The sequence below is a fragment of the Tasmannia lanceolata genome, unplaced genomic scaffold, assembly GCF_043159265.1.
Source record: "Tasmannia lanceolata isolate RefF3 unplaced genomic scaffold, GAP_Taslan_0.1 ptg000004l, whole genome shotgun sequence".
Taxonomy (NCBI): domain Eukaryota; kingdom Viridiplantae; phylum Streptophyta; class Magnoliopsida; order Canellales; family Winteraceae; genus Tasmannia; species Tasmannia lanceolata.
In genome coordinates this window covers 9,925,586-9,944,567 of record NW_027518681.1, presented here as the reverse complement: position 1 = coordinate 9,944,567, position 18,982 = coordinate 9,925,586, and the positions used below count along the sequence as shown (strand labels likewise).

At 37.6% G+C, this 18,982-nt stretch overlaps 1 protein-coding gene across 1 annotated transcript in view; it reads left to right on the top strand.

The window, feature by feature from the left end:
* Positions 1 to 14,537, top strand: part of EX1 (UvrB/UvrC domain protein (DUF3506)) — a 29,021-nt gene extending 14,484 nt beyond the window's left edge. The window contains exons 5-12 of the mRNA XM_077378011.1: positions 2,325 to 2,406; positions 8,301 to 9,014; positions 11,092 to 11,215; positions 11,421 to 11,590; positions 11,964 to 12,038; positions 12,141 to 12,233; positions 12,361 to 12,509; positions 14,128 to 14,537. Coding sequence (XP_077234126.1) covers positions 2,325 to 2,406; positions 8,301 to 9,014; positions 11,092 to 11,215; positions 11,421 to 11,590; positions 11,964 to 12,038; positions 12,141 to 12,233; positions 12,361 to 12,453 — 1,351 coding nt within the window. The 3' untranslated portion in view covers positions 12,454 to 12,509; positions 14,128 to 14,537. The remainder of the gene's footprint in view (positions 1 to 2,324; positions 2,407 to 8,300; positions 9,015 to 11,091; positions 11,216 to 11,420; positions 11,591 to 11,963; positions 12,039 to 12,140; positions 12,234 to 12,360; positions 12,510 to 14,127) is intronic.
* Positions 14,538 to 18,982: the final 4,445 nt, after the last annotated feature.

Sequence of the window (18,982 nt, the reverse complement as noted above, 5' to 3'; positions counted from 1 at the left end):
CATGGGCTGGGTCGGGTTGAGACTCGGGTCTGGTTAGGGCTGGTCAAATTGTAACTCGGGTTGGGTTTCGGTTGGCCTCAACCCGACCCGAGTTGCACCCAACCCGCCTCACCACTTGTCGACGGAGAAGGTTGCCGTGTCTCCCAACACTTGCCTTTGGAGATGGCTACGCATCTTTGAGCACTCGCCAATTACAAAGTATTAATGAAGAAAGAAGAAAACAAATGCCTTTACAAGGGTTAGGGAATAACATTGAGATTAAAGGGTTAGGGAGCCCTTATATAGGCTTGGGGGACAAAACTAGCCATTTTGGGCTCCACCAACGGCTATAAAGTATAAACTAGCCATTATGCTCTTAAAAATATCACTTCTATCGCTCTCGGTAGACTGCAGCTCACGGTTGACCGCAACACACACTCTGCTTCCCCCGAGGCTCATTTTGGGCTCCCCCAACGGCTAGTTTAAACTTACCGCTATTCTATTAAAAATAGCACTTTTGTCGCTCTCGGTTGACCTCCGCTCCCGGTCAATGGCGGCACACTTTTTTCTGTGGGTTCTCGGTCAACCGCACCTCGGTCTACCGGCCTACCCATGGTCGACCGCCCGGCACATTTTTCCAACACTTTGTTTTTCCATTCTTTCCTTTCTTTTGAGCTATTGGTCCATGGTCTTTGCCTTATACTATTACATTATTAGGAACCTTATTTTACTTCCCTTTGAGCCTCTAAAGCACCTAAGCTATGATTCGACATTTATATTCTAATTTAACTTGAAACTTCAATGATCTTCAATTTTATCTTTTATACTTCAAGTCTTTGAGCCCTTGGATCTTCTTGACTTCTTACAGGCTTGATTGATACTCCATTGATTGATCCAATACCTTGATCTAAGCTCCCTTCACTTTGGACAATTGAAATCATTAGTAACTAGGGGTGGTTATTCGGTTTAAACTGAACCGAATAGACCGAAATTTGGTAACCGAAATTATCCGAAACCAAACCGAAACCGAACCGAATAAAAATTCGGTTATTCGATTATAACCTAATAACCGAATTGTGGGAGAAAAAGAAGGAAAAAAATCAAAATCTCGGTTTGGATCGGAGGGCTAGGATCATCTGATCGAAATGATTTTTTGAGCACAACCTAATTAAGTTGTGATCAATCAAATGGACGGTTTTGATCATCCTACGGAGTGCACATATAGCACTTTTTTTTGGAAAAAAAAGGTTTTCCTCCATAATTTCGGTTATTCGGTTAACCAAATTTTTTTGTTGTTGAGAAAACCGAAACCGAATAACTGAATTTCCAGAAAAAAAAACCCGAAACCGAACCGAAAAGAAAAAAACCAAACCGACCAATTCAGTTCGGTTTGGTTCGGTTATTCGGTTTTAACCGAATAATGCTCACCCCTATTAGTAACACTAAATTACTTGTGTTTGGAATCATAAAAACAAGATGGAAATTCGAAGGGTTGAACCTTTGTGCTTACAGGTTCAAGGGTTTAGATTGTTTTTTAGGGTTTGTTAATTATTTAAAGGGGGACTGTGCTGTAAAGAGGACAGTTTCTGACCTAATTGAAATTTGTGAGGGGGATTTTCTGCTCCAAGAAGGCTTATCAAAATTTTTTTTTTCTGCCCGAAGAAGCTGTATGAATAGTATCAACACCGTGATTTCAACTTCTCTCTCTCTCTCTCTCTCTCTGGGTGTTCTATTTATCTTTGAGACCAGATCTGTTGCTCTGCTTTGCTGCATCAGTAAGGCTAAGCTTTTCCGATATACACGAACTATCTAATGAGTAATGCATACTTTTCTTACCTTTTGTCCTTCTAATTTTTAGCCTTACCATATTTAATTTCAATTCTGAATTTAAATATTTTAATTTATTGTCTCTTACTTTTGTTTTGCTTATAACAGATGACATCTCGTTGTAAGCACAAATTGTTTGTTCAATTTCTTGCTTGTAAGCACAAATTTCTAGTTCAATTTCTTGCTTATGGATACTTAAATGGAAATGATAAATTCGCACCCCATGTAGGATGATTCGCAACCCTTTTACACATCAAAAAGCGTTAAAGTCTGCCACAGTTAACGTGAAAAGGGGTGCGAATCATCCTTAGGGGGGGTGGAAATTTATCATCACCCTACTTAGAACTTCTAATTGCTGGTCCAAATTTGAGTTTCTGAAATTTCTGCTGCATAGAAGCGATTGGTATTTATCAGTTTACAAGTTGTCCAGTGAGCCTCTGTGCTCCATATGATGCTAATGTTTGTGGGACACATTTGTTTAAATTGTATGTCCTTGTACTTACTTCTACTCTTCTCAGGCAGCTTGCTACAGCTTCACCTGGTGTTCCACTGTTTGAGATATTTTTTACCTTAAATGGTGAAGGAGAATACAAGCAGCAGGTATATTTTTAAATCATCACATATCTGTTGGTTACCATGCTATATTTATTTGAGCTTGAACTACTTGTCAACTGTGGAAGTTGCATTAGATTGCCTTGAGTTAGGCCGAGATGATCAAAATTTGCTGCTTTATAAGTTTCATCATGGTAAACCACTTAATTTAATGGCATATTAGTAAAGTTTCATCTAGTGTTTTTGCACAATTTTTGATTGCTTCTCATCAATATTTGGTTAACAGTAATAACCTATGATTTAGGAAAAAATTGACTTATTTTTCAGATTTCCATATCGGAGTAGTGGACTACACTAATTTTGATTAACTTGTGTTTCACTATGTTAAAAATAAGGTTTATAAGCATTCTTGCAAGCTAAGTGACTGTACGTGTATACGAGTCTTTTGTTTAGTTGTACAAAAAATAGTCTAAACTACAATATGAATATAATGAGAATAGATTTAACTTCTGTCTCCGACGACTTGTTTTTTTCCCCATCTTCTATCTAATCTTCTACTTAAGTGATGAGCTCTATGATTGAATCACATTTTTTTGAATGGCAATGATTGAATCACATTTTACATGGTGTCAGAGCTAACAAGGTCCAAGTCAAACATTAGCATTTAAGCCATCAAAAGGTACTTTTGAATCTCTCTTTCTCTTTCTCCTTCATACCCTAGATATATTTCTCCTTTATCTCCTCTTTGAAAACCCTACCTTCTCTCTTCTTTCAAATCTCAATTACCTTTGCTTCATCATTTCTATCTCATCCAATTTTCCTTTCCTTCATTCAAAACTAATCAACAAACAATAACAATAAGAAGTCAGAAGTCCGAACCTACTTTTGCCCCTATATTCCCACTAGTTCCATCAAACAATCCATAGGCAAGAACAAGGTTTTAAATATCGATTTCAATTTCAGTTTTGATCGACACTGAAACAGAATTGTTTCGTTTCAGTTGGAAAATTTGGTGGAAATCCTGTAAAATCACAGAAATGTATGGAAACATATTCAAATGATAGAATTTTAAGATTAAACTTCAGGACTTGCTTGAATAAGCATAAATACAGGCTTAAAAACCCTCACTTAAGCAGGGCAACCTTCCATAATGATTTAATAGCATCGAACACCTAGTGACATGTGCGACAACGCATGTCTAATAATTCAGCACATCCCGCATTTCACATGGAATTCATATAAATATTTATACATAGTACTTAAATCACATTTTCACATGCAATTCATATAAATATAATTATATAACAGACAATGATATAGTACCACTAATGCATTTACGAAATTGGTTTCGATATTCATTTCAGTTTCGGTATCGTTTTCGTGGGGATGGAAACAACAACATTTCGGTCGCTTCATGTTGGTTTCTGCAGAATATGAAACCATGGTCAAGAATTCTCATGGTGTACCTCACGATCCTCTTTGTTGCTTGTAAATTTTCTTCCCTAGGATCATATATGAACTGACAAACTTGATCTATTGCATTAGTAATATTAGGTCTTGTAAGAGTACTACATGTTGCAATCCTAAAAGCACTGCTCGTGTTTTCATTACATAGGGCCCACCAAAATCTTCTTGAACTTCACAGAAAAGATAAATAAAAATCACTAAAATCAATGTAAATTATATGTTGCAATCCTAAAGCATTGGTCACATTTTCATTACACAGGTGACAGGACGCACCAAAACCTTCTTAAACTTTGCACAAAAGAAATAAAAATCACTATAAAGCATCACAAATTATCATATCTATTTTTGCTGATTCTCGTGATGAACAGAGCTTTGTGGGGCTGCTACTAATGTCTGAATGTTGCTTCCATTCTTCTCGAGCTACTTTGGATCTTTGTCGGCCCACTTCTCTTGAATCATCTTTGCTGAATTATGAGCTGGCTTCATTAACTTTGTTTGCATCAGTTCTCTTTAGGATGGGGAAACTTACCCTCAAGTCTGCATCTTCAATTGCCAACAGCTTATAGTACAAGTTTCACAAGTGATCTTTTGAAAACCATATGCGGATATGCCTTTGATTGTAGCCTTGCTCTTCTATATTTACCTCTCGATTCATGAAAGTTGTAACGTTAATTTCTCAAAGCTAGCATCAATCAAGCATTAGGAAGTTATCAATATTTAATTTTCCTTCAAGCTTGACATTGATACCAAAAAAGTCAAATTTCTTGTTTTCTTCTTTCTGACCATTTTAAATGCCTCCCATCATTCTTGAAAAAAGTTTAAAATTTTCGAATTTAATTTACTGATTTTTGAGATCGGATCAAACTCCTTGTTCTCAAGAATCAAAATTCTTGGAAAGCTTGAAATTAGCTTTCTAGAATAATACTAGAGGTTTACGAAGGGGTCTTGCTTGAACATACCTGTGGTGCCGGGCGTCTACAATACCCATCATTGATTTTTTTTTTTTTTTTTGCAGATTATGATAAAAAATCTTCTCCTTACAAAGCTTGGGTTTAACTTTAAAATCTTCATTTGAAAAAAGTGTTCTTTTTTCCTCCATTCTTCATAGAAAATAAGTGGTAATTCTGATCATACTTTCATCTCCCTTGAAACGATGTTTTGTTGAAGATGCTTCATAAATAATAAAATTACATACTTCTCCTGAGATACCTCTTGTCCAAAATAAATATATTTTATCACTCCCATGCCTCTTCATTGATGATCTTTGAAGGTGATAACAATGTCGTTTGAATTATTAAGGCCTCTCCTTTTTGGTATTTAGTAAGAGAATCATCTCGTCTATGATTTGAGTAGAAAATCCTCTACATGCAACTTAGCATTGAATTTGGGTATTTATAAATTTATTTTCAAGTCATAACTCACGCTTCCGTTCTTGCGTTCGAACAAATTGATCCTCACCATAGCTTTGTCGTCGATCTCCATCATCATGATCTCGACCTTGAACTTCACTTATCGGAGCCTCACATAGATGAAAAAGGGTTGATATCAGTATGCCCATCATTCAAATCTATTAGCATCATCTTCATCCTCAAGTTTCCCTTCACGTGGTGAATCTACAATCGACAAGAGTCAATCTAGCCTTGGTGATACCTTTGGAAAATTTTCTCCAATTGATCCAGCCTTTCATGTGGATCTATAGCCTTCTTTGATGCCATCTTGTATCCTCAAACTATGTCTTGAATCAAACTTTCTCTTATGTCTTAATGCAAGTAAACCTTTGGGAATCCACCATACATTAAAAAAATTGCTAGATAATTGAATAATCGCACAAAAATCCAATAGATTTTCACAAACAATGCTATAGAGATTGAGCTTCTAGCTTAATTGGTCTAAAGCTTTGTCCTACAACCTCGAGGTTGGGTGGGTTCAATCCCAACTTAACTAAAAAAAATGTTGGAGGAAACAACAATAGATTTGATCAAAACATGATCAAATAAGGGTAAAACCCTGGCTCTGTAAAACCATACATCTCCGAGGTAGAGTACATTCTCTTGTTACTAGATTAGAAGGGGATATGAACCAATCTTGCCCGACCTACGGTCGGTCTTTACTTCTAATAACTACATTTAATCATACTTAATATGTTTAATTCTACATAGATAACTGAAGGATAACATAAGAATTCTAATAAAATCGAGAGGAACAATTGAAAGAGAACCAAAATTTTCTACATTCCTTACCAAACAATTGAGTGATCTGTCATTTGGCAGTTGATCCTGTCGAACTACATCTTTGGCCTTTTACCCATAATACATTAAAACCTGGTTTATTCCTAACGATATTTATAAGATCAATTTCAGTCTTTACATCAAAGCTAAAATAAAGGCTAAGTTCTCCATTGATAAAAGAATATCATTAAAAATGCCTAATTTCTATCTTAGAGCAGCCTAAAATAAAATAGAAAGTGTATTACAAGTTGGTGTCCTATAAACACTATTCGTGTTACCATTCATAAAAACACTTTTCCTGTTTTCATTGCATAACATCCACCAAACCTTCTTAAATTTGTCTGAAAAAAAAACAATACCATAAATTGTCATATTTATGTTAGCTAATTTTTGTGATGAACGAAACTCTGGAGGGCACATTATTGACATTGGCATGATGTTTCCGTGTCCCTCCGGCCTATGTTGGGATCTATGTGGACCTTCCTCTTCTCTCGAATCATATTTGCTGAATTGTGAGCTTGTTCATGAACTTTACTTGCATCACATGGCAGGTTACGAAGTTTGACAAGGGTTTTGAATGCCTGCCTGATATTTTCTTGTTTGCATGTAACTTAACCATGACATGCATAGTTGTCAAACTCACGAGTCGTATGAGTCAACTCTCGAGTCGAGTCGGGTCACTGGGCTTTTGAGGCGAGTCGCATGGGTGACTCGCCTCTGTTGAAGACTCTTACGAGTCGCTGCAAGTCGACTTGAAAAAATAAGACTCATACGAGTCCAGTCGCTGGGCCTGGGCTTTCTTGTTTTGATGGTTGAAAACTTGGAAGTTGGAACTTAGAACTTAATCATTTTGTGCATGTAAGTTACAGCATATAGTTACTTACTAGTATTTAGTCCCATGCTATGCATGAGTGTAAAATGGTGGGTCCCACGCCATTAAAACATGAGATGTAAAATGGTGCGCTCCAATCAAATGCATAGGTTTGGGTAGGGACGGTTGACCCAACCTCGTTAATAACATTAGGGGTAAAATGGTGGGCCCCACCTTCTGCATTGGTTTGGGTATAGACGATGGGCCCCACCCATCCTAGGCATGGTCATTAAATATTGGGTGCCACCCCATCATAGCATGATTTGTAAAATAGTTGGTCCCACGATATATGCATGGGTTTGGATAGAGTTGGTGGGCTCACTGGATCAAGTGTAAAATAGTGGACCCTGCCCATGCTATTCTTGGGTATAGAATATGGGCCCCACCCCATCAAAAGTTCAAAACATGGTGTGGATGAAAATACTTTCTAGGAAATTTTTTTTCTGGAAAAGGCGAATGACATTTGGAAAGTTACATGTTTAATATATTTTATAGATAGATGGATAGATAGATATTTTTGGCTCAGTGCTTTATCTATGTGCTATTGAGTTATTTTTTTTATATGTTTCATCTTTTGATATATAATTATATCTTTTTTTCAACTAAATTTCTGTTCTTGTCAAAAACTCTTATGAGTAATGAGACGAGTCGAGTCACGAGTCATAAAATTAAGAAATCAAGTCATGGGTTGACAGCTATGCTGACATGTTACTGTTTTCGGATGATCATTTCAATATGCTATCTTTTTAGTCAAGAAGAATGCCTTGTTCTATTGATCGTTACTGATAGTAATTTTTTTTCTGAGTTTCTGTTACTTCATTTATTTTTTGAGCTTGTTCAATTGATTTTTGCTAATTCAATGATGCTTTGACTATTCTTTATTTCTTCTCTTGGAGATTATTTGGTTTTCCCATCATTCTAATTATGTAATTTAATTTCATAAAGCTTATTTAGAATTTGCTCTGTTCTATATGTGGGCGTCGGCATGTTGTCTGCGTGTGTGGGAATCTCAGAAGACAACAGTTCTTTTTCTTGGTTCTATAAACTGTCCAACGGCCCAACCTATGTATTTTCCTGTTTTAAAGTGTCTTTATCATGGTTGTAATTTGTACTATTAGGTAATAGGGTTTGGCTAACGAGTGCCCTAAGGGCACTTGTTAAGGATCATTTAATTGCCATTGGGAACTTGATTTTGCACATACTTTGAGGAAAAAATCTCAAAACATGTGTAAAAGTCTAAAAGTATGTGCAAAATCAAGTTCCCAATGGCAATTAAATGATGCTTAACAAGTTCCCTTAGGGCACTCGTTAGCAAAACCCTAGGTAATATCTTGCATTTTCTTTTATTAACCGGCAGAAGCTGCATCTTTTTTCAGGCAGTCTACCTTAAACGGAACAGGGGTAATTCTGGAGACTTTCTAACTAAGTCCTCTAAACCGCTGGGTGTTACCAGCTTGAACCCAATAACTGATTCAACTGAAGGAAACAATGATTTCTCTGCTATAAATGCTGACAATATAGAAGAGGGTGAAGAGAGGGATGATGATTCTGACGTGGCTGAAGGTCTGTCTGGTATTCAGAGTATACTGCGAGATATGATTCCTGGTGCCAAGGTCAAAGTCGTGGAAGTGATAGCACCAGATAGGGATTTGATCTTTAAAGCACTTGAACAAGACTCTGACGAAGAAGATGAAGAAAGAGACGAAGAGTTAGAGAGCGTGGAGTCTGAAGACGAAGTTAAAGCTGAGAGTGATAGAGATGTGATTGAAATGGATGATGGAGGTGTGGTTGGTGATACTAGTGAAGAGCAAAGTCAAATGGCAGTGAAAGTTGTGATTGGTGGTCTTGTAAAAAAATTCTCAAGCGACATGCCTCCTAAAAACTTGCTCCGAGTGCCTGCTAGGCTTGAGAAAAGGGGCCGCTTATCGTTTTCATTTTCTATAAAGAATGATGTCAATCGGCAGGAAACTGGCAGGAAAGGACCGGGTTCCCTGGACAAAACTGCTACACTTCCAGGTCAACGCAGTATGGAGCATGTTATGTCCGATCTTGCTAAGGTTCTCATTAGTAGAAAGAAAATTCCAAGGAAGGTTAGTTTTTTTTTCTCCTTTTCTTTTTTCTATTCCTGAAAAAATTGGCATATTTCCTTTTTCTTTGAAATTTATTAAGTGGTTCACGAGTTTTAAAAGACGACAAACACGCATGTTGATTTTTTAATAGTATTATCAGTAAAGAACCATTTGTGTGACTGAAATAATCCGTATATACCAAGCGTTCCTGAACTCTAGTAAGATGTGAGCTGCTATGGCGCATTTTTTTCCAATTCTTTATCCTTCTTTTTTATGTCTTTTGAGTTGTAGTCTGTTTAATTTCCAAAAGTCTATGCCACTTGCCTTTTTTATCCTATCCACTGGCAACACTGATGTCAATTTTGTTAATTAAGCAGAAGGAAATGATATCTGCACCCATTGTTTTGATGGTGGCATTTTCCACTTTATTAAGCACTTTTCTGATTGACTGTTGACAGATTTTTGGGAATTGTATCAGCCTATGGCACCCAATTAGGAATGTGTAAAATTAGAAGAGGATTCAGTTATCAAAACAGGGAATGCAGATATTATCTCCCTTAGAGTAATGGTGAATTAGAACTGAATAGTCATTAAGTGTGATAGCAGCAAAGTAGTCTCCTGGCACAGTAGTGGTAAGTGGTGTTTGGTTGTCAAATGAAGTAGTTTCCTGGTACAGAGTGTCATTAGCAAAATAAGGGGCAGTAGGGGTGTCATTACCAATATATAGAGAGAAAAGTGCTATATTCCATGACTCTACTAGAAAAAAAAATTACCATTTTTCAAGTAGTTTGATGGGGGGCAAAAGTCATGCCACATGGGCAGACATGGGCCCAGCCACACGTTTGGCTACAGTGATTTTGTTTTCCCTGGAATATTAGCTTACCAATGGTGAGGGAGGCTGGGAAAGGGATAGACACAAGAGGAACTGAGTGAGGAGAGGGTAAGAAAAGCTTGAAAAACAAGAAAATAAAAAACTCTACCCCAAATATGATCGACTTTTCCCATTTTTTTAGCCACGTCTCAACCTCTACTCATCCGTGCACTCCCAAGTCTCTCCTGCAACCTCTGCACTACCCCTTTCTCACAACTCAGGGAAACTAATTTTCCATGAAATAGAATTCATGGTTGCAAGGCGTGGCCTTAGATCTCAACCTCTACTCATCCGTGCACTCCCAAGTCTCTCCTGCAACCTCTGCACTACCCCTTTCTCACAACTCAGGGAAACTAATTTTCCATGAAATAGAATTCATGGTTGCAAGGCGTGGCCTTAGATGGCTCTATTATGTTGTGTTCGTCGGGTTTTCAAGCCCGAGGAACTGACATGGCAAAAAGAAAAGAAAAAGTGGAAAGCTCGGTTGCCAAGAGAAGGAAAGAAACAGAGGATAGCGGGAGAGAAGGATCTTCTGGCTCAAAATCTTCCACACCGGCAGGAAATCCGACACCAAGCCGGAGAAGAAAAGGATCTTCCGAATGGAGCTCTGTTTCTTGGTAGGAGCTTGGAGTGTCAGACCTATCACTTCCCTCTCGACTAATGAACACAACTGAGCATACAGTCAACATGTTTTGATGAAATAATGCATTTTCCTTCTCTTTTCCACGACAAATGGATCGACTGAATGGAGCCTCAGACAAACTTTTAGCATTTTGATGCGACAGTATTGTGTGAAATTTTGGCTAAGCTTGTTTTCTATTGCAAGAGTATTCTGTGAATCTGAAGAATTTCTGGACATTCCTAGTGTGGAAATGGGACTATCTCAACATGGTTTTAAATTTCTGTTTAAGTCCCAATTTCGGCCTTGACAGAAACTGAAATTTGGTAAACCCGGAAAATTTCGACTTAAATTTCCACCGAAATTTCCGATTTCGTGAAATTTCAGTTTCAACCGAAATCCGGCCAAAATTTAAAACCATGTATCTTGAGGCTTCTCTGAAAATTAAAACATCCATTGCAGAATCTCAGTTTATTCTAGCAGTTTCTCTATATTTTTCTTGCTAGTTGAAGCTGTAAATCTGTCATGACCTTGAATACTGCTATTGAAACATCAATTGCTCTTCTACAGGCTCCCATGCATATTTATATTATATTCTATCATGGCAGGTGCTTAAAGAAGTTGGAGACTTGATAAATCTCACGCTTAGTCAGGCTCAAAACCGTCAACCTTTATCCGGATCAACAATTTTTAGTCGCATTCAGTTACCAGCAACATCAGATCCTCTAAACGGTGATTGAATTACCTAACACCATTGATATATATATATATTTTTAAATTTGTTTGAGTGACACCTTGTGTGGCTTCTATTGCATACAGTATTCAGTGTCCTTTTTTTTTGGCTTTTGAATTCCATCATTTCAGTACTTATATTCGGGCCACACTATGAGAGCAAATTTTACTGTGAATTTACTTCATAGCTGCTCATTTGTGCCAGGACTTTACATTGGTGCACATGGGCTTTACACCTCAGAAATCATTCATCTGAGACACAAATTTGGTCAGTGGCAAGAAGATGGTGGAGCTCAGAATCCCCCAAATTTGGAATTTTATGAGTACGTTGAGGCTTTAAAACTGACGGGGGATCCTTATGTACCAGCTGGTCAGGTATCTCTTTCTGAGTCCTGTATCACTAATGCTTAGTTGGAAGATATGTAAACTTGATGTAACGTACGAACCTAATAATTGTGATTTTGCAATATTTGAGTAAATGTCAATGTTTTTCCAAAGTGCACTGTAGCATGATTTTTGTTTCATAGACAGTTTGAAGGATATTTGGTGCCCTTGGTTATTCACATCATGTTTGAAAATTTACTGTAAGTAAAGTAACGGCATATTTTTCCATCTCGTTGGTTCATCGCAACAAGTCATATCTTTTCCATAACATTCTCCCACTTTTCAGTTCTTATGCTTTCAACTGATGGACTGTTGTGTTTCTCTGTAATTTAAAGTATAACTATTTGTTACTGGCTTTCCCCAGGTCGCATTCCGTGCAAAGGTTGGCAAGCAAAATCAGCTGCCCCATAAAGGGATCATCCCTGAAGAATTTGGAGTGGTATTGTACATGTGAAGGAATTATTATTATTATTATTATTATTATTATTATTATTATTTTAATGATGTAGGGAACTGACTTAAATTTTTATTGGCGACTCAGGTTGCTCGATATAGAGGGCAAGGCAGGCTTGCTGAGCCTGGGTTCCAAAATCCTCGATGGGTTGATGGTGAACTTGTAATTCTCGATGGAAAGGTATTATTCTTCTATATTTTCTTGTTCCTACCACTATTTGCTGTATGTAGTATGGATTTTGATCCTTTTCTTGTTGGCTCTGATTGCATTGTTTATTGAATGCTTAAACTAAATTGGTTATGTGCAGTACATTAAAGGAGGCCCTGTTGTTGGATTTGTTTATTGGGCGCCTGAATATCATTTCTTGGTATTCTTCAATCGGCTGAGGCTTCAAGATTAAATTATCATCTGACACAGAATTTTGAAAATGTTTGTATTCAGTTCAGATGTTGCAAGGTAAATCATTCTTTCTTTGGGAGGTATGTGAATATTCGGAATTTCTTTTATAATGTGAGAAGTACATTTGTTTTTTGAATGATGAATAGTGTATTAATATAAGCATTCAAAGACAAAGGAGGTCTGAACAGATAATACAAGAAGAGCCACAAAAAAAACGAAAAGGAAAAAATCAAGATGGAAGATAATCAAACTGCTCTATACTTTCCCTGAATACCCCATCTGTAGCTAGCTTATCTGCCACGCCATTTGCAGACCGTTTCACATGATAAGCATTTAAGGTGGAAGATAATCAAACTGCTCCATACTTTCCCTGAATACCCCATCTTTTGCTAGCTTATCCGCCACGCCATTTGCAAACCGTTTCACGTGATAAGCATTTAAATGTACCCCTCCTACTCTATCTTGGATTTCATAAAAAAAGCTGCAAATCTCCAAGGCATTGAGTGTGTCCCATTAAGCCAGCTTATCACATTCTTTGAATCTCCTTCTATCTCAACCTTTTCCAATTCAACATTGGTTAGAAGCTTAATACCATGGTGGATGGACCGCACTTCCACCTCGTTTGCATCATAAACTCCTATTGGACCGAAGTAGGCCCAAATGACATTCCCTTGATCATCTCTTAAAACACCCCTAATTCCTGAAGGGCCCGGATTTCCCATGCTAAATTCGTCAAAGTTAAACTTCAAAAAACCTTGAGTAGGTCGTTCCCAAACTTGGTCCACTTTTGGATCTTCCCCAACTCCATTGCAAATCACTTGCCAACCATACCATAAGTCATAAGCAAGACACAAGTGCAAAGCTAGGAATGGTTCTCACCCACGAAATAGTGATTGCTATTATTTTATTGAATAGGAACATGTGTCTCTTTGAAAAGCCTTTAAAGACGCTTGCATTTCTTTCCTTCCACAGAACCCATATTGTTGCGAGGAAGGATTCCTTACATAGGATTTTTCCTTTTCCTTTCCAGGGAACCTCTTCCCAATTTTCTAGCAATTCCACTAATTTGGCCGAGAAGACCCACGCCACACCAAACCTGGATCTATTCTTCACCTCTCTTCCAAACCTGAAAAGTACATTTATTCTTACCAAAGAAGCATCAATTGTGATGCCTATGAATTATCTAAAGCTTAAAGTCACGCTTGTTTTTGGCAAGTGAACCAATTCTTGAGAGGTAATTTGAGTTTTCATATGAGTGCCACACATGTAACATGGACATGGGCATGATCACCATTAACATGCATATACAGAAAGTGTTTTAAAAATAGATTAGAGGATGTTTGACACTTGGAGAAAAATATTCGAGTGGGCTTTCCGCCTTTCCCCAACTGCAATTTCGACAGTTGTATCCAGCACATTTTCCCCCCTTTTCTTTTGAAAAATAGGTAGCTTGATAGGGTGGTCTATTACTTGCTTTGTTTATTTGAGGGTATTTTTTTTCTATGATTGTTGAATTCAGATGATTCTGGCTGGTAATCATTGAGGTCACCATTTCCATATAACTAGCTCATATCAATATTCGACGAGCCAAAAATAAAGTCAAATAATAATACTAATTATTATTTGACACGGTTTTATTGGTCTCTAATAGGGTTTATTTGACACGGTTTTGCAGTTGTACATTGATAAATACATCCAGGCAGGTTGTCTATACAACAGCATAGTGCCTGGTAGTATGGGCATTCAGTGCTGACTAGCCCTAACGGAAATACTTGCAACCACAGAGAGAACTGGACCTTGGGCGGAACACACTGCCACCTTGCATTTGTCATTGCTTGGGGTATTCCGTTCCCCTTCTTTCATTCTCACTGAATTCTACTGTATATAGTGTCAAGCAACTCCTAACCAGTGAGAGCTTTTTTTTTTTCGTTGAAGGATTTTTTTTTTAATCTTTGTTTTATTATGGTTATCATGAGAAGTATAGAATGTGCAGTTTTTTTTTTTTTTGGTAAAGCGTCTTTTGCTTTTATGTCGAAAACAATATCAAAACTTGCTTCAGAGTCTAATTTAGCATTGGTTCTCCTAGAGAGTCTCTTATTGTCTTAACACAACTCAAATGAATGCATTTTGATTTTGTTGGGACCACATGTGAATATTACATATAATATGAATCCTTGAGTCCAATAATCAGTTTTGGACTCACAATCAGTTCTCAAAATCCGAAACAAACATGGCCTAAGAGTTCTAGGGGATTATGCTAGCTGACTACTGTCTTCAGTTTTAGACAGATTTTCTGTTTGCAGCCTTTCCTATAGAGAAGGACCAGTTTGTCCGCCCCGACCACCCAGAAGTCTAGCCAGCCTACTTTCCACCCAAGTTTCTAGCTTACACTAGATGATCCGAACCGTCTATCTTGTGGGCTCCTAGAGGATGTACCAAGGGTCGAAAATCACTCCAAATCTACTAGGGTATTGTCTTCTCTCCACAAGCTCTGCAAAGGGTGAAGCCACTGTTTTAGCCATTCAGCTAAAAGAGCATCTCTTGCTGGTTATTCTTGTTAGGTTTTGGTAAGGGTGACGGTTTAGGTTGATTAGTAGTTTGTCTGAAGATCATATGTTTTAGTTGGTGAAATCTCTTCTATTTTCTCCCCCTGCCTTTGATTCCTCCCGGATGGATAATCGTAAACCTTGCGATTTTCATTACAGTGCTGACCAAAATTTGGGTGGCCATTAATATAGAAGGGCCAGTACCATACAGCGTTACAGGGCCGAAAAGGTGAACGGTTTAGACCATTCATTCACGTTCCAGGCCTGTGGACCAATAAAGATTCCCCTTTTAAAGCTGTTTTTCCTTGTTTCCCCATGTCTCAGGTTTCTATTGTCTTTTCTCACAAGCAAAAAAGATAGCTTGTTTGAAACTTAATGCAAAATGTCGGTTGTTATGTAAAATTTCCCACTTCGTCTACCTCAATTTTTTTGCCATCGCTGAATCCTATCCTATTTCCTGTTAGTATTTTCTTTCAGAATCTCCTACCATTTCTACTCTCTCCAAGTGATATAAACTAGTGGTTGGAATGTCACAGTCGATGAATCTCTCTCATGTGTGAGGCCAACCTTTTTTTCAATAATTCTTTCCATTCTTTCTCCGGCTCCCACTGGGGATGGTCAGGTCTTTGATGGTGATTCCGAGCTGAATGTGAAGTCTTGGCATTTATCATGTTCAAAGAATTACATGGTGTTTGCTATTTTTTTTTTCTGGCTTAAAAAGTGCAGGGTGGGATCCACTAATTTAGGTCTTTGAGGATCCAAACCATTTATCTGGTGGGCCTTACAACGAGTGAGCCATATTCCAAAAATCCTAAGCAGTTGATTTATTGAATTTTCATTCCATTGCCCTTCTACTTCCTAAATAGGGGTGTCTTAGGGAAGATTATTGGGGCACAACTTATCTAACCTGGGGATCAACAGATGAATGGTTTGGATCAATGGCTCCCGATCCTGATGCATACACAATCAAGAATGTTGATCTTGGTGACCATCATATGGTCCTCTCTATTTTGATATTGGCACTTCCCTGTATTTGAAGCTTCTCTAATGTGCCTGTTGATTTTTCAAAATGGCAGTCACATGTCAACATATTCTGCTCTCTTGTCTTCATTAAGGTATGCGGCGGATTTGTCATATTCTTCTTTTACTAGCCTAATGGTTCTTCCAATTGCTCATATGTACTTGTGGTCTTCTATCTTCCGCCCTCATAAGTTGACCACCATTAGCTGTTTTTACACCTTTTTCATCTCTCTCCATCTCTTGATGGGGTCTTTTTGGCCCCATCTGGTTAACATCTCTTGATGGGTCTCTCTCTCTCTCTCTCTCTCTCTCTCTCTCTCTGACAGGAGCTTGTTAGGAGCGTCCCCAACAGCCCTCCTAAAAGTGCCACGTTTACTAAGTAAGGATATCTTCTTCATTTAATAAAAAAAGGAAGGCTGGTAGGAAGTTGTTGATACTACTGTCTTCCTATCAGAGAGGCCCATGAATTTAATGTGTACATAATCGAACCCATTCACCTGTTATACACCCTAGAAGTATGATCGAATAAGGTGTTTTAGTAACCATGACTGTTTTTCCCCATGAAATATTAGTTTATCACGTGCATGTTATCGTATTGGACCAACATCATGTTATGTCTTAATGCCATGGCTAGACCCACAAATATTCCATGGAATAATTTTTCATGGTTACCAAACATGGCCTTAACAATGAACGTTTGGATTGAATAATATTTTTACCCGAGGTTTTTTTTTTTTTTTTTTCATGTTCGGGCATAATTACGTCTCCCTCTCTCTTAGGTGTTTTATAGACATCTCATTCTTTCTCCCTCTCTCTTATTGGGTGTTTTGTAGACGTTTATCTTCTCTATATATTTGGGTACTATTTATCTAGTTCTATGGTCTCTATCACACCCTCTCTCCATCCGATGCTTTGTACACATCCATTTATCTCTCCCTCTCTTCGAATAACATGCGTATCTTACGTATTTGGATTAGACTAGGCAACTAATCTAATACTAATGAAGCTTTCCATTCTCTCTCTCTCTCTCTCTCTCATCTGATGTTTTGTAGTCATCCTTCTCTCTCTCTCCCTCTTACCGGGTGTTTTGCCCACGTTATCTTCTCTAAATGGGTTCTTATTAGTTAGTGTTTTGGTCTATATCCATAATACGAAAAGGTTAATCATGCCCCCCCCTCTCTCTCACAGTTAATAAATTTGCTGTAAATAGCAGATCTTCTATTAATGTTCAGTGATAACAATCAGCCCTAAACAGTGCTTATCACTTACAGGAGAAACATGGGAAGATAAGATCAACATATTGAAAAGATAATCCTAATTTAGCCTAACTAAATGGTTACCAAATCTAATCCGACTACTTCTAATCTAAACCTTGATGATTCAAGGGTGAGATCTCTCACACTCTTAACAACTATTATTAGAGGAATTCCAGATACATACGCACCTCAAGTATTTCTAGACATCTGACATGACAAAATTTGCATATTTGACTAATGTGTTTTGAGAGTCCCAACACCAACATGCTTTATAAATGCAACTTGCTTTTCTCATTTACTAAAAGGGGTTATTGTAAGAGGGAGAATGAGTAAAAAATGTTCAAATGCAACTTGAAAGGGGGATGTAGACCAAAACTAGCACTTCTCATGGGTTATTTAAAGGAAGAGAGCAAAGTAAATCCTGTCTTCTCTTACATTTCATGTGTCCCACGCCATTTATTATTCTAATCACTGCCCACCTAACCTCTTCATAGGTACTTCTTTCTACTTTAAAATTCCAGTAGAAATGATTACGAAAGAGAAAGGAAGAAGATGCCAAATTATCATTCAAAACCTCTAAAATGAGCGATAAAAGAGAATGCCACATGTATGACTCTGTGACAAGAAGGGGAAAAAACAAAGAAAAAAAGTTTACTGTTTATTTAATCAAATCAGAGCATGAGTGCTTTCACTAATAATGTGTTTTATTAGCCCTACCAGATAAGACAACTTCCTGTGTTATTATAGCATTCCTAATTATTGTTAAAACAGACCCAAAATAGATAAAAAGGGTGCAATCCATTGTACTATGTTAGAGCCTAGAGGTGCGATTCCCATGTACTGGGCATGTTGATTGGCCTTCCATCTTGTGGTTCCACCTAGGCCGAAAAATTGATCTATCCCGAACGATCCTAGTCGTTCAAAGAGTGGATTGTGACAAAATTTGTTAATCTCCATCTGGATGGTTGAGATTGTCTGGTTGGTGCAATTTTTGAATGATGGCTTTTTTTTTTTGAAATGGCGAGATATATTGATTAAATGGAACCGAGTTGGTCCTCATAATATAAAGGGAAAACAGAAAGAAGAGAAACACACATCAGCGAGACACAATATAATTAAGGTGGTAGATAATCGAACCACTCTAAACCCTGCCTAATGACCCCAGACTTCATTGGCTGATCTTCTAACAAGGGCAAACGAAATCTCCGACCCTACCACCCAGTCCAAATTCTCCTCAATAAGGTTGAGAAATCTCCAAGGGGAGGAGCTTTACCAGCAATCCATCTATTAACATTTAAGGAATCCCCTTCCACAACAATTTTTGAATGATGGCTCATTCATAAAATGGGGCCCAATCGATGGTGATCTCTCAAACTTGTAGCATATAATTGCTTGGGCTTATTTTCATTTATAACAAAATTCGCATCATCTTATCACACGATCATGATCCCTAATCTTTACCACACAATTAATTAGAAAAAAACGGAGTTTCCCAATTGCTACAGCAATGTAAGAAAATTTTCTAAAAAAAATCCCTCAATAATACTCTGTACTTTGTTTAGAAAAAATACCCTTTATTATTGTCTCTTTGTACTGCAGATTGAAGTTTTCATAAGAACATAAAAACACTTCTTGTATAAAACAGAGGACGGGTTATTCACATTTCATTTGATGGTGTGAATCAAAAGCTAAGCAGTTGTAATTCTAA